This window comes from Triplophysa dalaica, chromosome 21, assembly GCF_015846415.1.
Source record: "Triplophysa dalaica isolate WHDGS20190420 chromosome 21, ASM1584641v1, whole genome shotgun sequence".
In the NCBI taxonomy this organism is placed as follows: domain Eukaryota; kingdom Metazoa; phylum Chordata; class Actinopteri; order Cypriniformes; family Nemacheilidae; genus Triplophysa; species Triplophysa dalaica.
Window position 1 is genome coordinate 10,882,501 of NC_079562.1, and position 24,495 is coordinate 10,906,995.

General features: G+C 37.3%; 3 protein-coding genes across 7 annotated transcripts in view; all 3 read left to right on the forward strand.

Annotated features, from left to right (window-relative positions):
* Positions 1-3,726, forward strand: part of uba3 (ubiquitin-like modifier activating enzyme 3) — a 5,295-nt gene extending 1,569 nt beyond the window's left edge. The window contains exons 5-18 of the mRNA XM_056734868.1: positions 1-17; positions 117-197; positions 425-468; positions 582-646; positions 754-909; positions 1,023-1,125; positions 1,230-1,343; positions 1,625-1,678; positions 1,773-1,809; positions 1,903-1,987; positions 2,329-2,426; positions 2,678-2,741; positions 2,869-2,923; positions 3,013-3,726. The exon at positions 1-17 is cut by the window's left edge and continues 66 nt beyond it. Of these exons, the coding sequence (XP_056590846.1) occupies positions 1-17; positions 117-197; positions 425-468; positions 582-646; positions 754-909; positions 1,023-1,125; positions 1,230-1,343; positions 1,625-1,678; positions 1,773-1,809; positions 1,903-1,987; positions 2,329-2,426; positions 2,678-2,741; positions 2,869-2,923; positions 3,013-3,101 (1,062 nt within the window). The 3' untranslated portion in view covers positions 3,102-3,726. The remainder of the gene's footprint in view (positions 18-116; positions 198-424; positions 469-581; positions 647-753; positions 910-1,022; positions 1,126-1,229; positions 1,344-1,624; positions 1,679-1,772; positions 1,810-1,902; positions 1,988-2,328; positions 2,427-2,677; positions 2,742-2,868; positions 2,924-3,012) is intronic.
* Positions 3,727-4,548: 822 nt separating this feature from the next.
* Positions 4,549-11,587, forward strand: tmf1 (TATA element modulatory factor 1). 2 transcript variants are annotated; one of them, XM_056735401.1, is made up of 17 exons: positions 4,549-5,042; positions 5,218-6,503; positions 6,621-6,724; positions 7,262-7,388; positions 7,530-7,635; positions 7,758-7,900; positions 8,031-8,197; positions 8,281-8,437; positions 8,618-8,710; positions 8,907-9,063; positions 9,189-9,381; positions 9,453-9,522; positions 9,640-9,732; positions 9,841-9,957; positions 10,212-10,361; positions 10,477-10,602; positions 10,736-11,587. In XM_056735401.1, exons 1-17 carry the CDS (start codon positions 4,907-4,909, stop codon positions 10,877-10,879), a joined length of 3,369 nt encoding a protein of 1,122 aa, XP_056591379.1. In that variant the 5' UTR covers positions 4,549-4,906; the 3' UTR covers positions 10,880-11,587. The 2 variants fall into 2 exon arrangements, with proteins under 2 accessions (XP_056591379.1, XP_056591380.1); XM_056735402.1 differs by having other exon boundaries at positions 10,215-10,361.
* A 141-nt stretch (positions 11,588-11,728) lies between these two features.
* Positions 11,729-24,341, forward strand: eogt (EGF domain-specific O-linked N-acetylglucosamine (GlcNAc) transferase). Of its 4 annotated transcripts, XM_056735650.1 has the most exons (16): positions 11,729-11,801; positions 14,732-14,973; positions 15,238-15,338; positions 16,483-16,591; positions 16,866-16,960; positions 17,106-17,210; positions 17,665-17,771; positions 17,870-17,973; positions 18,528-18,620; positions 18,697-18,768; positions 19,292-19,378; positions 20,757-20,825; positions 21,020-21,081; positions 21,177-21,296; positions 22,361-22,463; positions 23,238-24,341. In XM_056735650.1, exons 2-16 carry the CDS (start codon positions 14,776-14,778, stop codon positions 23,382-23,384), a joined length of 1,572 nt encoding a protein of 523 aa, XP_056591628.1. In that variant the 5' UTR covers positions 11,729-11,801; positions 14,732-14,775; the 3' UTR covers positions 23,385-24,341. The 4 variants fall into 4 exon arrangements, 3 of the variants coding, with proteins under 3 accessions (XP_056591628.1, XP_056591627.1, XP_056591629.1); XR_008905039.1 differs by lacking the exon at positions 11,729-11,801 and having other exon boundaries at positions 14,663-14,973; positions 21,177-21,309; positions 23,238-23,373; XM_056735649.1 differs by lacking the exon at positions 11,729-11,801 and having other exon boundaries at positions 14,663-14,973.
* The last annotated feature ends 154 nt before the right edge of the window (positions 24,342-24,495 follow it).

Below are 24,495 nucleotides of genomic sequence, written 5' to 3' on the forward strand. Positions count from 1 at the left end.
AGACAGTTTCTCTTTAGGTAAGTTAGTCATTAATCTAAAATGGATGACGGGAGAAGCTGGTTGACTTCCATTGGTTTTGTTTTACATATGTAATTTGCTCCCTGTTGTTTCTGCAGACCTAAAGATGTGGGTCGACCAAAGGCAGAGATTGCAGCAGACTTTATAAATGGCAGAATTACTGGATGCAATGTTGTCCCGTATCCTATACCATACAAATTCTGCTAAACTAAGCCTAAACTTTAGCTGTTCTTCTAGACTTAACTCCGTAATTAACACTGTAATAGCTTTGCCAGGCCACTTAAAATTTTAAGGATGAAATTCCTTGATGAAATGTTACTATATTTCGATAGTATGTATAATTTAAACTATTTTGGTATCGTGTTCTATTTATGCCCAAATAATGTTTCCTTAATTAGCCTTACAGACATTTTAAGAAAATTCAAGACTTGGATGAGCGATTTTATAAGCGTAATTACAACCTACAACCTTACTTTCTTATAAAATATGGACACGTACTGTATATTAATAGTTTATGCTAATCTAACACCTTTTGTAACAGATTGTTTCTTATTTCTGCTTAGAATTTCACATAATAGTCTGTGGTCTGGATTCTGTTGTTGCCAGAAGATGGATGAATGGCATGCTGGTATGTGTTTAGTGTCTTGTATATCAACAACATCTGAAATATATTGGAGTTTGGAATATACGATAATTGTTTCTATAGTTTGAGCATGTTGTTCTTTTGTTTGTCAGCTATCTCTGCTGGTCTATGAGGATGGTGTTCTGGACCCTAGCTCCATCATACCTCTAATAGATGGTGGTACAGAAGGTTTTAAGGGCAATGCACGAGTCATTCTTCCAGGAATGACGGCTTGTATAGACTGCACCCTGGAGCTGTACCCCCCGCAGGTCTGTAAAACATACTGGGCTTTTATGTTTAAAATAAACAATTTAAAGCATTTTTTTGTTGCATTTAATTAACATCTATATGTTAAACTTAGTTATTTTTGTTTCCTGTTTAGATAAACTTTCCAATGTGCACTATAGCATCGATGCCACGGTTACCTGAACATTGTGTTGAGTACGTCCGCATGCTGCTATGGCCCAAAGACAAGCCATTTGGAGGTATAATGTGACTGCACAGTACCTACATCGCACTGAATCTACAACATTTATCGAAAGCAGATGTCATGGGCTGTATTCAACACTTTTTGAATGTTATCTTCAAGATGGTCTGGCCCTTGATGGCGACGATCCGCAGCACATCCAGTGGGTGTACCAGAAATCTCTGGAGAGAGCAGCAGAGTTCAACATCACAGGGGTGACTTACAGACTCACCCAGGGTAAGTGAGGGAGGCCTGGACATTGGTTATTACATTACATGTCTTATTACGTGACACTACAAGTCTCAAACAGTTTTGATCCAAGTCGTGTAGAGGTGACAAAGTATTAAAACAGAAGGTGTGTAGGTATATGAACAATTATCAAAACCGTGGTTTATTCAATGGCCTTTGCTACAAGCATTACTTACTGTTGCTTATACAAGAGCACTCTACAGACATGTTAGTAGTTTGGCTTGTTATTTTCAGAAATTTGTTTCATCATTACTGTATCTGTATTTTAGGGGTTGTAAAGAGAATAATTCCTGCTGTGGCTTCTACAAATGCTGTTATTGCTGGTAAGCTGCCAAGCCAAATGCTCACTGATCTTAACAAGCCTTTTTTTAACATTTGACATTTGAGATATAACTGGAAATTTCTTGCACAACACAGCTGCTTGCTCCACAGAAGTTTTCAAAATTGCCACAAGGTAAGTCTAAATGCCATGTTTCACGGAAAAAGAACATTGAAATGATTGTCCATAATCTCTGATATTTATATACTGTTTATTCCTGCTGAACAGTGCCTACGTTCCCTTGAACAACTACCTGGTGTTCAATGATGTTGACGGGCTATACACATACACCTTTGAGGCTGAAGAAAGGTCAGTGATTTAGAACCCATCTGTTATAGTGGGTTTAGCTAGATTTTGGAAGGAAAGATTACCCCAAAATATGCATTTTAGCATTATTTAGTCATCTTCATGTAGTTTTGAAAGCTGTATGCCCGTCTCTGGGTGCCATAAATACAATTAAAGGTAAAGGGGATCCAAACAACAGTGGGTTATTTACTCGAATGGACAATAACGATATCTGTATTTGTGTTCTGTTGATGGCAAATAGCTAAAATGGCATGATACATAGCTTGTAATTGAATTATATAATTAGCTTTTTTGATTTCTGAATATTGTGTTTGTTTTAAATGTTTCATCATGTTGCATGTGCAGGAGAATTGTTTAGCCTGCAGTCAGGTGCCACAGGACCTGCAGTTTTCACCTTCTACTAAACTACAGGAGGTTCTGGATTACTTAACTGAGAGCGCATCGCTGTAAGTCACAATGTTCTGCCACGTTCAAATCTGGTTCCAAAACATAATCCTTCATATTATCTATCTATATATATATATATATAACATTCATATCTGTAATTTCTTCTATATTCCTTTTATTTGATAATATTTCTTATGAAAATAGAAAATATCCAAAACTGTGGATGTTATTGTGTTCATTTGTGTTAATTAATGCAATATCTGTATTTGTTATGTTTATAATTCTGAATTAATCTTTTTGTTTATTCTAGCCAAATGAAATCACCTGCTATCACTACAACTTTGGATGGAAAAAACAAAACTCTTTATTTACAGGTTAAAAGTGTTTTCCAACATTTATTTACAAGTGTAGTTATAAAATATTATGCGTTGCTTCTCATTTTCATGGATGAGCATAGATTTCAACATTTATTGCATATACTCTTGTTGGGTTCATTTTCAGACTGTAGCATCCATTGAGGAGAGAACGCGACCAAATCTAAGCAAAACACTGAAAGGTAACTGGAAGACTTCTTTAATAATGGCACGTGATTTAACTATTAAGCATGTTGTTAAAAAATGATCTTTTCTGCATTTGATCTTTTAGAGCTTGGACTAGTGGATGGCCAAGAGCTAGCAGTGGCTGATCTTACCACTCCCCAGACAGTGCTCTTCAAGCTAAACTTCGTCGCATAAGACAAACATTTCATTCACATGGACAATTAGATGTGGTTATTGCAGTAGTTATCAAAATTATGCACCCGTAGAAATTTGGTCTGTAAATGTCATGTTGCTCTATGCCCTTGGTGACATCGCAAGCACACACTCGACTTGGTTTTTGATGTTATTTAGTGTTTTTATCAGCCCTGTCCATCTGTTATAGGCACTCAGACTCTCGTTTTATTGTTTTGTACTGCTATAGTCCTGGATAAGAGCGTTTTGGTGGATTTTGCGTCCTTTTTTAACTACATATTGTTTATGTATTTATTTTGTTTCTGTGCAAATGCCCATCGACAGTTTCTTGATCAGTGTTGTAGAAAAAGAATGATGTTTGAATTAAAAATAGTATGTTATTTTAAACAAGTATAAAATCATATTTTAATGTCCACTCTTTATTAAAAGGGATAGTTCACCAAAAAATAAAAAAAACCCTGTCTTTTATTGAAGGGATACTTCACCAAAACTGAGAATTCAGTCATCATTTAAAGGTTCTGTGTGTACATTTTGGTATGATCTATTGATAGAAATGCAATTATAATATACATAGCTATGTCTTCAAATGTGTATAAAGAACTTGCACAATAAAGCGTTGTTTTTATTACCTTAGAATAAACTATTTCTATGTAAACCGCGGGGCCCCCCTGCATAAAATTTGCCATGTTCTGTCTGCCGTCGGGATCGGATGGTTGCAATTAGCGGAATCGCTTCCATGACGCTAGATATTACTAACTGGACCTTTAATCACATTCGATTTGTTCCAAATCGGTATATATTTCTTCTGATGAACAGAGAAGGATATTTGCACCCATTGACTACCATAGTAGGAATAATTACCTGAACACAAAAGAAGAAATTGTAAAGAATGCAGGACAGAAAACAGTTCTGGGGCACTTTTGACCACCATTGTATATTTTCCTACCATGGTATTTTTTTTTTTATTGAACAATTGAAATGTACAAAACTGCAAGGTATACAGAACAAACAGCACATTGTTGACATAAATAATAAATAAATCCAGGAAGAAATACAAATTGAGTAAACAAGAAATAATAATGATAATTTGAACTAATAATTAAAGAAAAAAAATAAATTAAATTAGTTCAAGCAGGAGTTTCAGGGAAAAACTTTTCATAGTGATTCTGTAAGGTATTACTTTTTTCGTTCTTTATCAAAAACAGCGATTTAAGGATAGAGTTTAGTTCCATGAGAAAAGGTGCACATTTTGGTATTGATTTTGCGAATTTTTGTTTGTGAATAAAAAAAAATGCATATAGAATAACAAAGTTCATCAGATGTTAAGAGCAATATCTTTTGGGTTAACATAGTAACAAATACTTTTCCTACCATGGTAGTCAATGGGATTCGGCTAGGAGTGACGTAGCTCTGACGTCGCATGTAGGATATGTTGGTGCTACGTGGATAGGAAGTTACGCTCGAGCAGCCAGACAGGAACTAAACAAAACAATGCTGAGAAATGCAACGTAGAGGCAGAGTGAAGCGTAAACAAAGCCGAAAATGATGCTCAGCCCGTTGTTTGTTTATCGGTGTTGTTGATTTTAATTGTAACATGGGTTTATGAGGACTGTCAGCGCAGTGTCAGTGTTTCTGGCAGCAGAATTAGCTGCTAAGCTAATGTGGACAACGGCCTAAGAGAGACATAACGTTACACACCAACCTCGCTCGTAAATAAACCAGCTTAGATTTGGGACATTTTAAATCATGATTTGTTTTATGTAGACGTTGTGCGTCATTGGTACCCATCCAGGGCAAATTACAGCAATATGAGTTGGTTCAACGCATCACATCTGTCTAGTTTTGCTAAACAAGCTCTGACAACTGCTCAGAAATCAATCGATAGAGTTTTGGACATCAAAGAAGAGGACCGGTGGGGTGACACGACCGACCAGACCTATGCAGGTAGGTTCAGTGTTAAATGATTTCAAGTGTAAAAAAAAGATTGTTAGATGACACACTGCCATGCCAATACAAGACGATCTACTCTGAAGTGACGGGCATGAAAGACCTTTCACACAACGCTAAACAACACTACGGCTTTACATTTAAAGTCTTTTGTCCTTTTATGCTCTTTCAGATGCACCTGGAAAGCCGGTGTCAACAGGATGGGCTATGAACCAGTGGGATTCTCCGACAGAGGAACATACTAATACACTCCCCCCCTCATCAGAGGCTATCACTAAACCTGTCACACGGACTGTGCTTGATGAATCTGAGGATTTCTTCAGTGGTTTTCTGCCCCACGGGGATGTACAAACTGAGGTGGTGTCTGTGCCACCTTCCAAAACTAAAAACAAAAACAATGTTAACTCTCATTCACATGGTCAGGTGTTCATCAAAAGATGCAGCAGTCAAGAAACCACAGAGACCGCACAAACTGGGACAGAGCTTTTGGAGCAGACATCATCTTTAGAAAATGTGCTATCACAAGCAGAATTAGTTTTTACAGCTTCGGTTGTTGCCGAGGAGCAACCCTTGGAAACTGAAACCAGCGTGGACAGGACAGAGTCTGATGGCTTGGCTTTAACTAGTGATGTCACGCTCACAAATATACCTTTGTCCTCCTCGGAGACCGAATCTGCTGGTGTTTTTGATGGCTCTGAACCACCTTTGACCCTTGATGGCAAAAATCCAGTTGAAAGCTCGCCTGTCCAGATTAAAGAGATCCTGCCAGAATCCAAAGACGCTAAATCGGAGGACAGACAAAGCGACACCCCGTCACCTCCTGTTAGTGCCTTTTCCTCTGGGACTTCCACTACAAGCGACATTGAGGTTTTGGACCATGAGAGTGTGCTCAGCGAGAGCTCTGCTAGCTCCAGACAGGAGACAGCTGAGGCCAAAGCAGGGCTCCACCTGATGCAGGGGTCCTTCCAGCTGCTCTCCGCTTCAACATGTGCCGATTTCCCCCCTTTGGACGAATACCCAAAGCTCACAGAAAGCTGCGGCTCCTCCTCAGACGCCTTTGAGCGTATCGACTCATTTAGCATGCAGTCGTTGGACAGCCGTAGCGTCAGTGAAGTCAATTCCGATGATGAGATACCAGGTAACCGCACTTTAGCCTCAATAACGGGTGGAAGCATGCCTGCTCCTGTTCAGTCAGCCCCTGAGACCAAACAGGGGGAGGAGGATGGAATGACGGAACTGATGAACGACCATTCAATGGATGACAATGAGATGGAGGAGAGCGGGCGCAGTGCAACACCGGTGAACTGTGAACACATGGACGAGGTACAGGAAGTTGACCAGGAGCCTGAGACTGACCTCACACTGATCAACCAAAACACTGATGGGAGTGAAACTGTGACATCACCGACCACTCTAGAACAGGGACCTCCAGCCTTTCAGATTTCAGAGCTTCAAAGGGTAGCCTAATATTCTTAGTGTGATGGGAATTATAGAAGGTTATTGTTCTTTGTACATTAATTTGTGCACTCTCTTTCATACACGGAAATGTTTGTTTTGTTTTTGTAATCTCCCCAGATTATTGAGGAGCTCTCAAGACGTCTAGAGAAGAGAGAATCACAGTTACTTGCAGTCAGTAAAGACAAGGCCAGACTTGAGGAGGACAATGACAATCTCAAAGAGTAAGTTGAGGAAAGAACAATCCAGAAAACACTCATGCTCGAATGATTAATAACTCACTAGGCCATAGAAACCGATGGAGGCAGCAATAATATTTAGCCATTTTGAGGAAACCCAGACATTGTGAAACCAGTTTCTAATAGTAAGGAACTTTATTTTGACATACAATATGCACATGCTTTACTCTACAAATAATCACAGACTATGCCTTATTTTATGTCATGCTTAATTATACATGTTGGCAAGATCATGGGTTAATAATGCATGTAATGAGACTGGAATATAATTATATTATTTTTTTCATTGGATTTTTTTTTTAAGATTTATCTTTACTCATAGTACAGTAACAATGAGAGGACAGGAATTGAAGTGAGTGAGAGGGGGGGTGGGATCGGGAAAGGACCACGAGCCGGGACTGGAACTCGGGTCACCCTGAATGCAACAGCACCACATGTCGGAGCACTAACCACAAGGCTATCGGCTCCGACTGGAATATAAGTCTATTTTAAGTGAATCAAACCGTTTCACTTTTTCCACAGTGAGATGATAAACTTAAAGGAAGAAAGCTCCTCTGTTCAGTCTTTAAAGGACGAGTTTACTCAGCGCATTGCAGAAACTGAGAGGAAAGCTCAACTTTCATGCAAAGAAAGAGACATCGCCAAAAAGGTTTTCTTTTTTATATTTATTTTTAATCATATCAACTTTATAATTCTTCAAATGTCTAGTTGTTGTTTTGAGTTTTTTAATGAAATGTTTCATGAGCATGACATTGTTTACGTTTATACCGGTCACATTTCACGACACCAGGAAATTAAGGCCCTCCGAGAGGAACTAGCGAGCAGGTTAAACTCAAATGAGACTTTGGAACTGATAAAAGAGAAGGAGGAGCAGATTCGAGAGCTTCTTGAAGAAGGTGATACTTTTTAGCCATGTTAAATACCTTATTGACATATCCCATAATGTCACTTCCTGTATGATCCTGGAGCTCTGGGTCATGATGTCAATTTACTTTCTGGCTTTTCCTTATTTGATTAGGCGAGAAACTGTCCAAACAACAGTTGCAACACTCCAACATTATAAAGAAACTGCGTGTTAAAGAGAAGGAAAGTGATGCACAGATCACCAAACAGACCAGAAAACTTAAAGAGCAGGAAGAGGATCTGAAACACTTGCAGCAGGTGAGAGAGACAACTTTTATCCTAAAAGCTTGGAGGGAACATCCCGTATCCCAAATGGTAAGGCCATTACAAAAGTCTGCAGAATGAGAAAAGAATACAGAAGTTTGTGTGCTCTGTTCGGTAATTGTAGGTTCTGGACGGTAAGGAGGAAGTAGAAAAGCAGCACAGAGAAAACATCAAGAAGCTGAACGCTGTGGTCGAGCAACAGGAGAAGGAATTAAGCAGACTGCAGACCAGCAATGAGGAGCTTCAGGAGAAGAACCGCAGTTTAGAAGCAGCCCTGGACAATTCCTACAAGTATATGCACCAAACTTTTATAGACACTGTTGCTTATCTTTGTTCTTCCAGTTGGCTGATATTTGATTTTTTTCATTGTTAAGGGAGTTAGCAGAGCTGCACAAAGCCAATGTTGCCAAAGATAGTGAAGCTCAGGTAATGGCATTGAGCAGAGAGGTGCAGGCGAAAGATGAGCTGAGTCTGGCATTAGAGAAAGCCCAGGAAGAGTCCCGCCTCCAACAAGAGGTTCTGGCCAATCAGGTAACTCATTATTATCTAAAATTATTCTTTCAGTCCGCAGCATTGGAATGTTTGGTAGTAATGGAGGTTAAATACTTAATCCTAACACTTTGGTTGCTGAACTAGTTAGGACAAAGCCTAATTGAATTGCTGATTGACAGATGCTGGCATTCATGTTATGTTTCACTTTGACTAATTCAGGTGGCAGATCTGAGGCTAGCTCTGCAGCGGGCTGAGCAGCAGCAGGCCAAGAAAGAAGATTACCTGAGAGTGGAGATCAGTGAGCTACAGCAGGTAACCAGAGCTCCAGGCATCCTCTTTTTAAACTGCTCTAAGCTTTGCTTTAAGCTTTGATTTAAGGAGCGTTTTTCTGATTTAAGGACTATCTTGTGTCTCAAAAATCATACCCTTATAACTTACAATTGATGTTTGCACAGTGAGTCATGTGTATCTAGTGTTGTGTTTATTCTTCCGTTTCGTTCCTGTCCAGAGGTTGCAAGAGGCAGAGACCAGGAATCAGGAGCTCAGCCACACTGTTACTTCAGCAACACGGCCCCTCCTTCGGCAGATAGAGAACCTTCAGGCCACGCTGGGGGCCCAGACAACATCATGGGAAAAACTGGAAAAGAACATCTCTGACCGCTTAGGTGAGACTTGGTCATGTCATTTGTCCATTGATCCAAACAATAAACCATACAGTATGTGAAATTCACCAGGTGTCATGTTTGTTATCTGTGGTTTAAGAATGAGTTCACTTCTTTATCTGTCTCAGCTGATGCTCAAGCCCAGCTTGCAGTTTCTGTGCAGAAAGAACGCTCAGCTACTGAGGAGCTGCTAGCTATTAGAGCGCAGATCACATCTTTAGAATCACAGACATCTCTGTTGAGACAGGAGAAGGGGCGTCTGCAGGGTCAAATGGATGCAGAGAGGATGAGGCGAGAAAAACTGGAGGATGACTTCAGCAGGTAAGAAGAAGGTCTTCAGCATCGGTAAAGTTCTCTTAAACAAAGTAAAACTCTGATTTCTGTTTGTGTAGGGAGCGTGTGGAGCTGGATAATCTTAAAGTGGATCACACTCGAGTTTTGGAGGAAGCCAAGAAGGATAAGGTACTGCTCCTTATCATACTTTAGTACTTTCATAGTATATATAAATCGAGCTTTGTAACTATAGCCATACTCACGCACACACACATTCTCAATGTCTACATTATTTGGTCCTGTTAGTTGCTACTCACCAACCAGCTGGAAATGGAAAAAATGAAGGTGGAACAAGAGAAGAAAAAATGCTACCTTGCACAAGAGGCCCTCAAAGAAAAGGTTTGTGTTTTATTCGACATGAAAAGACAAGACACGATTTTCCGCAGCAAGCATTTAGAGACTTGACTCCAGTCAGACTTTAGCTCAGGTGTGTTTCTGTGTCCTCAGGACAGCAAATCTCTGTCTGTAAGCGAAGCTCCAGCATCTTCCACTCCTTCATTGTCCCGATCCAGTTCGATCAGTGGGACAGAACACGCTGGCTTGCATTCCTCCATATTCTCACAGGTAAACTCATCTCATACTTTGCCCTTAGATTATTCACGGGAGTATCTAGCAGTACATTTTACTCCTCCCATGTATCTAATAGTCTTTTCTCTGTCAATTCATGTTACTTTATACTCATGTCATCCATTAATGATTCTCCATGCTTGTACCGGCTTTTGACATAAAAATGACAGTATTAAACTAGTGTACATAAATACAGATTGTAAACATAAGTGTATGTTGATATTGAATCATTTTATTGACTGTTTTTTTAGCAGGAGGATTCTCTGGACCATTCTTTCAGCACAATGAGCATCAGTGGGACAAACCTGTATGAGGCGGCTCGGCTGGGCGGTGGGTCCAGTGTAATTGAGAACCTCCAGTCTCAGTTGAAACTCAGAGAGGGCGAGATAGCCCAGCTGCAGGTGTGGGTCTTGAATTCATCTTAGTAGTATGACAGCAGCGTTTAAAAGCTATAATGTAGAAAATTTTAGATTGTCATTCACACTGTCTCTTTCCTTCATAATTCTTCATGCTCAGTTGGAGATTGCCAGTCTAGAGAGAAGCCGAACCGTGATGTCAGAGGAGCTGGTGAGACTAACCAATCAGAATGATGATTTGGATGGTCAAGTGAAGGATATTCCCAAACTGAAAGTACAGCTAATGGTGAACAGCTTTAATAAAAAAATACACTCTTCATTCTGTTTAAGGCTTTATAACCATGTCTTATTTGAATCATTGAACACAATGATAGTAACATAGTATCACATTTAACCAAACGTTTGTCTGTGTATTGCAGGACTTAGAGCAGAGGCACAACACCATCCTGCAGATGTATGGAGAGAAGGCAGAAGAAGCAGAGGAACTACGTCTGGATCTAGAGGATGTGAAGAACATGTACAAAACACAAATCGATGAACTGTTGAAAAAAAATAAAAAATAATGGACATACTGGCTGTAAACAGAGATCACAGTAGAAGGAGTAATTGTGCTTTTACAGTTACGCATCCCACAGCATTAGTGATAAAAGACCAAGTAACTTAAACATACTTTTTTCTGAGAAAAGAGTTTGTTCAAGGTGAACAGTCATTGATAAAGGTATTTAAAACCTGATTCCTTTTTTGTCTGTGGGGTTTTATTTTAAACCCGATTCCTTTTACGGCTATGGGGTTATATTTTCAATATTGCTTTTCTGAGTTAATAACCATATTGTGTTAAAATAACAGAGATGACTATATATCTACCAGTGTATAGGTGTTTAGATTTGGTGATGTAACAACACTTGAATTTGCACAGTGAAGTGGGACTTATTTATGTGTTTAGTATGTAATCAGAATGATTATTTGTAAATTCTATCCTCTAAGCTGCAAATCCCTCCGATAATCACAGTTAAACTGCTGTTGACCTCTCTTTACAATGTAAAATGAAATATGTTTTTTAGATTGCTTTTCATTTCCGACATATTTTAAATGACTTGATTTGCACTCGTTTACCTTTCTACTCCTGTTTGGAAGCTCATGTAAGAATGGTATAAAGGAAAAAGTTTCATTGTCATATTTTATGACAGTCAAAAATTGAAACAAGGTCAGGCATTTTAGTGTATCTACGGTTTTATGCACGTGTGTAAATAAAGAGACAAGTATTAAACAGACTAATTCATTAATCGCTTTTTAACAGTTATTAGTTATTTAATGTTTACTGTATTGTAGAAAATATTAACATATGAACCTTTTCAACAGTGTTAAATCAGGACCGACAGCTCCATCTTTCGGTCAAAAGCGGTATCACATGCCGGCTTATAGTTTCCGGTAGTATGGCGACTGCATCCCTCAATGCACACACTGCTACTTAGTTTCTCCGAGGAGGTATGCTCACACTTTTTTACAAACACATTTATTACTTTAACTTAAATTGGCTCCGAAGTATAAATAATCAAAATCGAGTTGCCGTCGGCTGTTTTAACATTGCGGGTATGTTTATTTGTCAGTAAACCGCTGATATAATTAAAGGTGGGGCAGCTGATAGTCTCTTTACTCTGGTAACGTGTCAAACCGTCGTGGCTTCTGTGGTCTCCATCCACCACTGTATTATATTGGTCTTAAAACCTATTCAGTGACATCGCTGTGTGTCCAGGAACATGGGATTCGTTATTTTACGTCCATTACAGCTTTGATAAACCTCTATTCTGAATATTATAGTGAAGTGTAGATAAGTTTATCAAAAGTTTCTTACATCCAGCATTGTGCATTTACTGTGTGTTACTGTTAACTGAGCTGCTCTGTCAACGATGTGGGTCGGGATTTGCGAATATGCCCCTTTGTTAATCTTTTTAAGTCACTCGTAGACAGACAGATCGCATCTGAGACTCTTTCAGACAGAAAGTAAGCATCTTACTTAAAGCTGAAGTACTTTTAAACAGTGGTTCTCAAACTTGAGGTCCCCTTTGTGTAGACTGCATCTTCTTTTGCAGCTCCTCCCCAAATAAAGATTTACAATCTTAAACTTAAAATGTGTATTAAACCAAAATATATGCAGTTAAGCAATACTGGAACATCAATTATTTTGGTTGGTGATCTTATTTTTTCTGATGCTTGATTGCACACAATTCGTTATAAATTTCTATATTTCATAAGATGCCACAAAATCTGTGCCCCACCTGGACCCATCTTGGGGAAAACAGGTTGAAGAACTACTAATATAGACTATGGTGACCATAATAAGCATCTCCTTTAAGAAAAGCTTTTTAAGTCTTTCCGTAAGTTTTTATTTTGGTTTTCAAATGTTAATAATTATACTAGAGTTACGTTTTATTGTAGTAACAATAATTTTGTTACCGTGGTGACATACTTTTGGATTCACTCATTTGAAGTTCTCAGGGCTTCTGAATGAGACTCGCACATCACCACACTAGTTGACATGTTTTTTCCTCATGGTTATAACTATGTAACAACCTTAAATTGCATTGTCATAAGGCAACATATCAACTGTAGTTTTCACCTTAATGCCATAAAGTTTTTACACTTAATATTGTTACTACAGTTTAAATCTGTGGTTATTTTATAATCGCCAGTATGGTCTAAAAATACAAACCCTTTTCTTACACTGTTTAAAAGCTTGATATATTAGTTTATTTTTGTTTCATTTCATTTCATTTTTATTTTTCATTTATTTTCACTTAATAAACAGTTAAAATTATTATTTCAGTTTATTTCTGGGACAACATTTCTAATCCTTTAGTTTTTAAATAAAATTTAAACCAATATATAATTCAATTTCTCAAAAGAGAAATTATTAATTTAAGCTTTAGTGAAACTGTTTAAACTATAAAAATGTAAGCCGTAGCGATCACTTAGTTACGTTTTCTATTTATTTTAGTAAAATATTACATATTATTAGTAAATCATGGTTGTCACAAAAATAGAGGTTGTTAGGCACACTTTAGGTAAACCACTATTATTTTAAGGAGAACACTTCTCCTGACACGCGCCCTTCACGCTTTTCCTTGTAAGGCAGGTTCAGCGGGGTAAGGGAAAGCCCTACAGCTTTCTATAGTGCTTGTATAATTGACCTTCACCTTCTCTGCAGCAGCTGCCTGCTCATGTCAAGTAAAGCTTGCTTTTGCTGTATAAATAACCAGAGCGTATTAGAGCTTATGTTCACGAGAACTAAAAGACGATAAAGATCTATGGTTATGATTAATAATCTTATGGGTCTCAAATTTGATTTCCTACTGTCTTTTCCTCATGTGAACTTTGCCCAATACAACCCGAGTAAACCTAAAAAATAACAAATAGGCAGCCATTATAACTATTAAAATATTGTTTATTTGATTGGTTTGTTTCTATGTCAATTATGTTAAAGATTCAATTTCTGTATGAATTTGAAGAATGATCTTCACTGCTGGACATCATAGTAAGTGCAATGAGAACCACCTCAGGACATTCATGAATTCTGTTATGGATTTCACGTCTGTGGTTGTGTTGCCCAAATTCATTGCACAAGCTATGCACAGAATGTGTACTTGTTTTTATATTAAAGCGGTCAAATGACACAGCTAAAGCAAATTTTATCATTTGTTTCAGATGTAATGCAATGTGTATACATGAACGATTTGATGTTCAAAAACATGTATTTTCCACATACCGTGCATGTTTGTATCTCCTCTTTCCTCGTCTCTCTGAAACACGCAGATTTTTAACAAAGCAGATCGATCTGAAAAGCGAGGTGTGCTGTGATTGGCCAGTTAACTAGTGTGTAGTGATTGGTCGAATACTGCAAGCACGTGATTGAAATGCAAAAAATGTCTTACCATATTTGGAGTATCAGGTTCTTAAGCAATAGTACTGATAGGTACGTCCACCTTACTTGCATATACATTTGGGTGTTTTTAGGCAAATCATACCAGGAACTGATTTGTGTGGGTATGGTTACATGAGGCGTTTCCGGCAGGTCTGGGTGAGCATTTGCTTTTAGATAGAATGCATCTTTTTTTCGACACTTTAATTTTTGCAATTTTCACGTGTCTAATACATGCATGGGCAATTTATAACACACCAAAGACACAGAAAAACACGTGTTCGCAGCATTTGACCCCTTTAATTTCCCTCAGTCCTGGGCGTATTGCTTAGACAATTGAAGGAAAAAGGTCATGAATATTTCCTGTGGTAAGAGTTCCACATGGAATAAGATGCAGGTTCCCACACTGGTACTTCTGGAGTTGTTTGTCCTCCTCTTAGTCACTTCTTTTCACATTCTCTCTCTCCCCCTCTCTCTATCTTCTTACAAATGATTGTAGGTGCTGAGAGCCACTGTGGTTCCTTCCATGTGGCTTGAGGGACTATGCTTCTGATGGTAGCTCTGTGCCTGATCTGTACTTATAAAACCATCTCCGCCACAGACGGTGGCCGGGACACCAGCCACAAACCACAGCTGGACTACAGCAGTCTGGGTCTGCCCCGGCAGCATATACCATACTTTCTGAACAACAACAAACGTGTGGCCAAGCTTTGCAAAGAGGATCCGCTTTGCCATTTTAAAGTAAGTTATTTGCTTTTTTTTTTAACATTGAATGTTTGCATAAGTTGGTCTTAAACTAAATGTGATTGTAGTTTCATAATTGTTTAAAAAAATGTTAACAGAAATGTTATTCTTTGTAATTAGATGCTTTTTGTTTTGCTTGTACTGCATATAAAACGATGCAAAGTATTTGAAATTGTCTGGAGTTATGTGGGTTCTGTAGCGTCATAAGATGATTCTAATGCAAGATAAGGTGATGGTATTCTTCTGTGTTTGCTGTGGCAGGATGCTCTGTTGCACAGGAAGGCCTGCTGGGGTTATGAAAAGAACTGCTTACCAGAACACCGCTTCAGTTATCCTGTATGTACCAGCCTCGATTCTGGATGGTATGCCTTTTCTTCTCTGAATTATCTAAGAAGAGACACATTATATGATGACATACTTTCCAAATGTTGACGATACTTTTTAGTATTGCTGTAGAATACATACATTTTTAAAAGCAGGATTGAAAAAGTACAATTAACATGTTTAGTGCAAAAACAGAGGAAAAACGTCTTCACATACTTTAAATTAGATTAACATATCATCAATCTTGGACTGAAATCTTTTATCTTTAAAACTCCTACATTACAGAAAATGAAAAAAAAAATCAATAATTAAACACTGTGTTGTCAAAGTTGACAAACTATCTTTAATACCTTTAATTGATTGAGAATTGGCAAAACATACATACAACATGAAGGGTGACCAATAGCAGTGTTGGGTAAGTTACTCTGAAAAAATAATGAATTAATAGTTACTAGTTACATCAATCGTAGTGTAATAGTGTAATTATAGTTATAGTAATTATAGTGTAATTATATACATCAATAGTGTAATTATATTACTGGATAAATTACTCTCCAAAAAGTACTTAATAACTTATTACTAATTACTATCTATATCCTATATCACTTTTGATTAGTTTAGGTGATTCAAGGATAGACATGAAACAAATCTTAATTAATTCAAATGAATAATATTAAACCACATAAAGTACTGACTAAAGTATTGCAAATGTGAGAAAGGTACATTAATGCATTTAAAATTAGAGTTTGAATTTTTATGTCAATTCCATTATTATATACATTACACAGTATTTAGTTCAATTACATCCAAAGTAACTGTAATGAAATTACAGAAAAAATAATAGTAATCCCATACTTTGCTTTTTTAAGGGAAAAATAATTCAATCACACTATCTAATTACTTAGTTACTAGTTACACCCAACACTGACCAATAGTAGTAATGACTTGAAAAGTCAATGAAAATCATACAAAATTGAGAACTATTTTCTTTAATACAGTCTCAAAAATCTAATATTTGATAAATCACCTGACCCTAGTGTATTTAACCATATTTTCTTTCGAACATTCTCAATAGACCTTATCCATGAACATTCCTTTAAGATTTTGTATGCAATAAGTTTTGTTTAGATTATGTTTTGGCTTGTAATATGGATAACGGCTGCCCTTCTTCTCTTTCTTTAGGGCGAGCTCTATTGAAGCTGCGCAGGAATTATTCTGGAAGCAAGCAGATTTTGGCTATGTGAAGGAGAGACTCAATGAGATGAAGACATTGTGCAAACCTTTGACTCCTGTGAGCTTCTCCTTCTTTCCATCTTCTCTATTTTCTCCATATGACTAAAGCTCCCATCTTACCTGTACTTGACTGATGAGCTGTGCACCTCAGGTTTTTTAAACAGAATCTGTTGAGCATCAAAACGCAGCTTATAAAGGTTTATAAGGATTGGGGCCTGTTTTATTACCTCAGCATGTTGAAACAATGTTAAGCACATACATGCAGATACAAGTTTATAACTCAAATCCTCTGGAAAGTGATTTTTACTGACATCTTTCAATATTTTTCCAAGGGAGATTCTTCTTTAAAGTGCTCAAGTCACATGCAGTTCTGCAGGGCCACAAACTTGTACCTTGATCTGCGGAGTCCCCGCAGAAGTCATGAAAGGTCAGTGATGCCATTCGAGGTTGTTGGAGGTCAAGGAAAATGCAAATCTGTTGTTTTCTGTCGGGCAAAGCTGTGAGAACTTCCTGTCTGAACCAGTCCCTGGTGTTTCTCTCATCCTTCATTCCCCTTTCTCATGTCACTGCAGGTATAAAGAGGACTTCCTGGAAATGGGCGAGACTGGTGGTCACTGCAGACTTAATAGAAAAGCACTGGCCTCAGAAGGGACACACAAAAGTCCTCTTCAGTCCTGGTAATGACATTTTTCAAAATAGAAGTAATAAAACTAGGGCTGACAAACATTTAATCCTGAAGAATCGTATCCAGAATAAAATGAAAATTTTATGAAATAAAAAATAAATAATTATTGTATAAAAAGTAATAAGAGTACACATTCTGTACATGTATATATTTCAGAAATATATAAAATTGAATAAACATTTGTGTATAATATAATTTAAATTATTGGGAAATATTAACATGTAAATATTTCCTAAATATGTTTGCGTGTTTATAAAAGCAAAATGAATATGCACAGTACACAAACATTTATTTTGGATGCAACTAATCCAGCCCTAAATCCACTTTATATCCTTGTTAATTATTATTATTATAAACTTCGGTATAAGACGTCATCATTTTTGTAATGAATTGATTGTATACGCTAAGAATTCCAGCACTCAGATGTCTGTTTTTTACTCTTTCAGGTTTGCAGAATTGCAAACATACTCGGAGCTTGATTTCCTCCCCGTAGATGACGGGCATTGTGATGTCATCATCGATAGACCAACCGTATTTATGAAGCTGGATGCAGGTAGATATCTTTTTATGTTTGTTGATAATGGACCTGCAGGTCTATGGATAACTAGCTTAGTCAAATAATAACTAAGATTTTGTCTGTGTATTTTGCAGGTGTAAACATGTACCATCATTTCTGTGACTTTGTTAACCTCTACATCTCTCAACACCTCAACAATTCTTTCAGCCGTGACATAAACATTGTCATGTGGGACACAGTAAGTGTTCCCTTTTATACTAAAACAAATATTTTTTGATTTCTTTTTTTTTTCAAGTGCAGTGGGGTGTACAGTGTGATTAAAACATAATTTTATAAAAAGTTTAGGATTTTGTCTTTGGACCATCTCAGTGATTATATAAGCAAATGTAGAATGTTATTATGCTACATGCTAAGTAGATTGCTAAATTAAAGCATTTTTACTTTTTCTCAGACCATTGTATATTGTAAGACATGGTATGGAGAGGTCTGTTAAGAGAGCATAAATTAGTTCAGGTGGTGTTTTGCTGAAAAAATAATAAGGAAATAAGGGTCAGAAAATAGAGTGACTTACAAAGAGACCTTATCCTGTCTATTGTTCAGTTGTTAGTGTTTCAAGGCCAAGGAAAAAAGAGCAGAACGAAAGGGGAAGACTGTTTTTATATCGTACAATATTACTGAAGGTGCCAAATAAAATATGACAAAATAAGAGTGTGTGTGTTTAACATTGTTGCCAAGAATCTAAAAATGAATTAAATCAATGAAATAAAGAGTTTATTTTGGCTTGTTTCTCAGAGTGTGTATGGATATGGCGACCTGTTCAGTGAGACCTGGCAGGCTTTTTCAGACCATGACATCATTCACCTCAAAAACTTTGACTCCAAAAGGGTAAAATAGTTATTTTTACCTTTTCCCACAAATTTCTTCTTTCTTTGGGCTTTTTCTAAATTCTTGTTTTTCACAGGTGTGTTTAAAAGATGCGTTTTTCTCTCTCCTTCCGAGAATGCGCTACGGTCTGTTCTACAACACCCCTCTTGTGCGTATCCTAATCATCCACAAAAAAGATTTCTCTTGATCTTTGTGTGGGCTTTATCTTAATATTCATCTGGTGTTTCTTGAGTGTCTGTTCTATTCTTTCTGTTTTTTGACTTTGCATTTGTTCATCTTGGCTTTGCATCTGCTCTCTGTTGCCCAGGGAAAGCTTATACAGAGACATTATTTATGACACCGTTAACAGACAATTGCACTTATCAACCACATGGGGGAGCCGTGAGCAAAAGTTCAACAGTATGGCTTTAATGCAGCTTTGTGTGATATCGCCTGAGCATTGTGTGTTTGTGTGTGTGTGTTTGAGGTATATACAATGTTTGCTTTGTATGAGACTGAACACATCTGGTGTAGTCGCTCAATCATCCTCAGTTTTTTTTCTATTCCATTGCCTTGTGCATGTGTGCAAAATGTGTTTAGCGTATGTTGTAAACGTGTGAGGAAGACTTAGGTTAGTAAGTGATTTCACAGTGTGTGTGACTGTTTTGTCAAATATTTGTGTTATTTGAAAGATCTCTGACTGTCACAGTGAAGGGATGTTCCGGGCATTTTCCCAGCATGTGCTTTATCGACTCGGTGTCCCACAAGAAGGGCCGAAGGTAAACAAACGCAGCAACACAGTACTAATAATGCTTTAAATCTTGTCAGCTTAAAGAAGTCAGTACAGGAAGTCAGTCCTTAAATGAAATCTACAACACTCATTTACATATTATATACTAATGCTAAATTATAATATTAATTAATACAATTATTAATTTTAATAATATAATAAATTAATTAATGAATATAAAAATACTAATTAAATGTTATATTTATAGTATATTCTAATTTATAAATGTATGCAAACCCAATTTTCTCATTATAAATAATAAAGCACTAAGCCCCGCGAAGCAGTGGGTTACAGTGCATTACAGTGCATTTTATAACAGATAAGGGCGTTGTGGCATGACGCGAAGCGGAACCCCTAAAACCCCCTTGGCAAGGTTTCATATAATAAACGAAATAAGTGAAATTTAGGCTATATTGCGGTCAGCCGCTATAAATCTGGGAATTTATAACGGCTTAGAACTCGGCTCATTCAATCCGAATCAAGGACCAGAACCAACGGTTTTATCTTTGGAGTTAGGATATTTTGTATTGGGCCTTTACATGACCACCTAACAACCAGTAAGAAGACTTATCAACAACAACCAGGGGTGCCGCCAGAAATTCTGGGCCCTATGGAAACCAAAATTTCTGGGCCCCCTACAAATAGGAAAATATAAAGGGGGTCTGCTCTTCTGGGCCCTAAATCAGCCTGGGCCCTTAGAATCGTCCTAACCTTCCACCCCTTTACGGCGCCCATGACAACAACCTCACAACCATCTACAACACATTGGCAAGCACACACAACACCAGCTACTTTTGCACTTTTAAGCACTTTTCACAGTGTTAAAAACTCACTTTGGATCTCTTGTATTCTGGTACTAAGCTACACCACACAACAGGCATAAATCCGGGACAGCTATTATGTGCACCTGGCCTTGACCCTTTGTAATCTGCTCATCAAATCACTCAGACTCACATTTTTGTCTTCCTGACAGATTCACCCATACACATACAAATTTAAATGTTGCTTTTATAGAAGAGCATCTGTCATAAAATATGATCTAGTAAAGGCCATAGACGCAGTAATCTGTGCCACAGGCTCTGGTGTAGTTGCAATAACGTTTTCACTCGAAAGCCATATTCTGTCGGGTTTGGAAGATCAAGAGATATTTTGAAATTTATGATCATCTGTCAGTAGATGGCACTGTCGTATAATTTATTACTCCACATTGTCTGTGTCCCTAACATTCTCCACATTTGCTTTGTTTTCAACAACCAACATTAATAACAGTTTAAGCTTTGATATAGCTGCATATTGTAAATGGAAAATATATATTTCAATATACATATATATTAATGCACTGAATATGATGTTTTTCACTGTGTCAGGAAGGCCAAATCCGTGTCACACTGTTGGCAAGGAGCACTGAGTATCGTAGGATAATAAACCAGCAGGAGGTGAGTGCTCCATCTCTCCCTCTCTTTGCTCATCATTGATTTATCACTCCGCTTCCTCAACTGCCCATTTAAACTCTTATTTGCCGGAGACCCCTGCTTGGTAAAAAATTCTCGATTTACTTGGCCTCTGTCCACATGAGTGTGAGGTCTCGTTAATCTCCCTCTGAATCCCTGCTGTGTGTGTGTGTGTGCAGTTTATAAATGCTCTGAAGACTGTGCCTTCTTTTGAGGTCAGAGTCGTGGATTATAAATACAAGTGAGTGATTTCGACTTTATTGTCTTTAAATTATTGATATGGTTTGATGTTGGCGTGGACCACAGCAGCGATTGAAAGGTGATGTGTATTCGTAGAGAGATGCCGTTCCTGGAGCAGATCCACATCACACATAACTCTGATGTCTTCATTGGGATGCACGGAGCTGGACTGACTCACCTTATCTTCCTTCCCGACTGGGCCGTCATATTTGAATTGTACGTGGCTTGTGTACGTCTCTGCTCACTGAGTGAACTGTGTCTTCAACTTTATGCCATTGAAGGGCTGGCTTCACTAGCAAGAGGAAAACAAACTTGGTTTCAACTTTTGTAGAGTTTCAGAATATGCACTCAAGTGTATTTACACTTTTTTTGACATAGTACTTTGATAGTGTATTTTAGTGTTGTTTTGCAGTGCATTTTGATTAAATCAAAATGCATTTTCTTCAGAGACAAAATGACAGAGGATATAAGTCAAGTTTATTTGAACAATATCTGTTAATGGGGTTTAGAAAAGAAACTCTTTGGTTATATTTAGCATGAACTTGCCTAATTTTTTATTTTTTTGTACTGGAAAACAAGTCAAAAATACTAAATTCGGAGTGAATTGATGCATTCAATACTTCTATTTAGAACAAATTCAGTGCATTCAGAATAGGTTTTATCAGTTCGTGTGTTGCCTGGAAATCAAACCCTCAACGTAAAGGGATACTCCAACCAAAAATGAGACTTCTGTCATCATTTACTTACCCTGAAGTTGTTCTAAACCTAACTTCAGGGTGAGTACATGATGACAGAATTTTCATTTTTGGATGAACTGTCCCTTTAAATGTTGCGAGCGCCCTGTAATACACCATGTAATCTAAACAATTCTTGTATTCAGCTTGCTTGTTTCTTTTCAAAGTCTATTTCAGTATCGCTGCTAATAAATTAAAATGTCATTGCGTAAGACATCGTTCTCCAGTATGTGTCTGTTAATCTGGCACCCTATGCTGATTTTGAGAAAGCGTGTGATGGTATACATCTAACTGGCACATTAATCAACTCCAGCGTTCACGTGGGTGAAATCAGCCTTCTGTGCCGTACAATATACCGTCTAATGTATTGCGTGTGCGTATTGGGGAGGAGGGAAGGAAAGCATCTCTAACTGAGCTGGGTGTCTGTGTGACAGTGAATTACAGCCTAATTAAACAGTTATCCATCAAATTGAGTCGGTGGAGGCTTTGTGGGGCGCTTCCTGCTAAGTGTGGGACGTAAAGCATTCTTCTTCCTTTATTCCACAGGTACAACTGTCAAGATGAGAGCTGCTACCGCGATCTGGCCCGACTGAGAGGGGTCCATTACATGACTTGGCAAAAAAGGAACAAAGTGTTCCCTCAGGATAAGGTGAAGAGAGCACACACACACACACACAGACTGGTACCTGGAAACACTCCAATGTACTGTGTTAAATCTCAGGGTTGCTATATAGCACACAAATCATGTGCTGTGTGAGAGATGATGGGAAGTTTTACAGTACACTCTTCACAAAACTCTGTAAAAATAGGGCACAATATGCTGTATTAATATGAAGGAATTTTCCGTATTCATTTTTAAAGTTGTTTTCCCTGTATTTAGCACTGGATTCAATTTCATTTTAGCATTAACGGAAATGTCCGTAAAATAAAGGAAAATGTATTGGTCACTTTCTGACACTTTCTGGGATTTTTTGGGATCTCACTTAAATGCACGAATGTCTAAGCATTAGACTTCAAACCAAGCGGTATTTATTAAAATAAGTAGCAAGAGCAAAACATTTTGATAAATGATAAAACAGAATTTGTGCTGTTTAAACCAATACAAAATATCAGTACTTTCTGGTCAATTTATTAGAAAACATCCAAAGTAAATTTGATGATGTGTAAGGGGAACTGACTTCATACATCCACTAAAAATGACCTTGGGACCAGTTGGTGTAACGTATTTGTTTTTCAGATGCCACATGGCGTTGTATATTTTGTCTAATGCAGTGACATTCATACATTTTTAATCCTGGCCTTATACTTTTGAGGGCCGTTGTACTGCAAATAATGGCAGTTAATATTAATTTTTAATTTATGGACAAGTTCTAAGATTCAACTTATGATTTGGTGTTATGTGCTTGTTTTGTTTTTGTCTCAGGGTCATCACCCAACTCTTGGGGAACATCCTAAGTTTACAAACTACTCTTTTGACATAGACGAGTTTATGCGGTTAGTCCTGTTAGCGGCTGAACATGTAACCCGGCACCCGAAGTGGCGTGCGAAACAAGCTCGGGATGAACTGTAGTTACACTCCCTAATGCTGTAACCATTACCTACAAAGACAAATGTCTCAAATGTGAAAGCACAAACAACATTAACAAAAAAGATGTTTCATTTATTTATCATGTCCTGTTTCTGATTTTCTGTTCAATTGTAGGCTCTTGCAGGTAGGCTGGTGTGATTTGTTATTTTCAGATGTTTAGCTTCCCTAAGTATGTGTGGATATATATTTTTTTAGCAGACGTTACGCTTTTAGATCTAAGTGTGGATTTGTAACTTATTTTGGAATAGCTTAAGATTTGAAATTCATTTATTTATGTCTACACAATCATTCAAGTTCACATTCTTGACGGGAATCTTTGCGTGAATGTGAAAGTAATCTGATGTCAGGCTTGGGTTTGCACTTCCTGTATTCTTCCACATACGTTTGTGTCACACTGCCTAAAAATAATCGAAGACTTTTTGTGTCATTGTTATATTGTGAGTATTTTTATTTAGCTTTTTAATGTATTAATTCTGAGTATATGACCTCCGGTCCGTATTTATTACATAGTTAATGTTTTATCTGTAGCAAGTGAATGTCATTTTTAGCTCTTGTAATATTAGCACTGTTAAGGGATTTATCATTTCAGTACTATTGGTAAAGCCATTTGAACTTTTGGTGCAGTATTGTTTTTAAGTATTTTTATCAGTATTTTAGGCTCTCCAAAAAGTTACATGAAATGACCATATTTGCAACATTGTCTTATTATATTGAATTTATTTAGGATTTTTCAATTCCAATATGTCAAAGTATTTAAAAACTCATATAATGAGTTTTTTAACAATGTTATTTAATAAAGACGCACTGTTTTTGTATGTGAATATGTTTGTATTTTTAAAAGTTGATATCAAACTGTTTGAAACATATCTTCTGTTGTCTGTTATTGCACCATTCAGACTTGCAAAAATGACAAATGAATGACATTTATTTGGGTTGTAATGACACACACCACATATTTTGAACAAAATGTTTATTTGACATAGAACTTGTACATGCTCGGTTTAATTAAAACATGTAACTAAAATAAAATAAAAATTGGTCTGTCACAGAAAAATCGGACTGAATTAGTTTGATTAAATTACTAAATTTGGAC

Bases quoted from the DNA above. Each gene is read 5' to 3' on its own strand.
- tmf1 (XM_056735401.1), top strand. From the start codon at position 4,907: ATGAGTTGGTTCAACGCATCACATCTGTCTAGTTTTGCTAAACAAGCT. The intron at 9,523-9,639 runs GTACTGCTCCTT...TGGTCCTGTTAG, and splicing joins AGGAAGCCAAGAAGGATAAG to TTGCTACTCACCAACCAGCT. The intron at 9,733-9,840 runs GTTTGTGTTTTA...CTGTGTCCTCAG, and splicing joins AAGAGGCCCTCAAAGAAAAG to GACAGCAAATCTCTGTCTGT.
- eogt (XM_056735650.1), top strand. From the start codon at position 14,776: ATGCTTCTGATGGTAGCTCTGTGCCTGATCTGTACTTATAAAACCATC. The intron at 17,974-18,527 runs GTAAGTGTTCCC...CTTGTTTCTCAG, and splicing joins ACATTGTCATGTGGGACACA to AGTGTGTATGGATATGGCGA. The intron at 21,297-22,360 runs GTACGTGGCTTG...TTTATTCCACAG, and splicing joins TGGGCCGTCATATTTGAATT to GTACAACTGTCAAGATGAGA.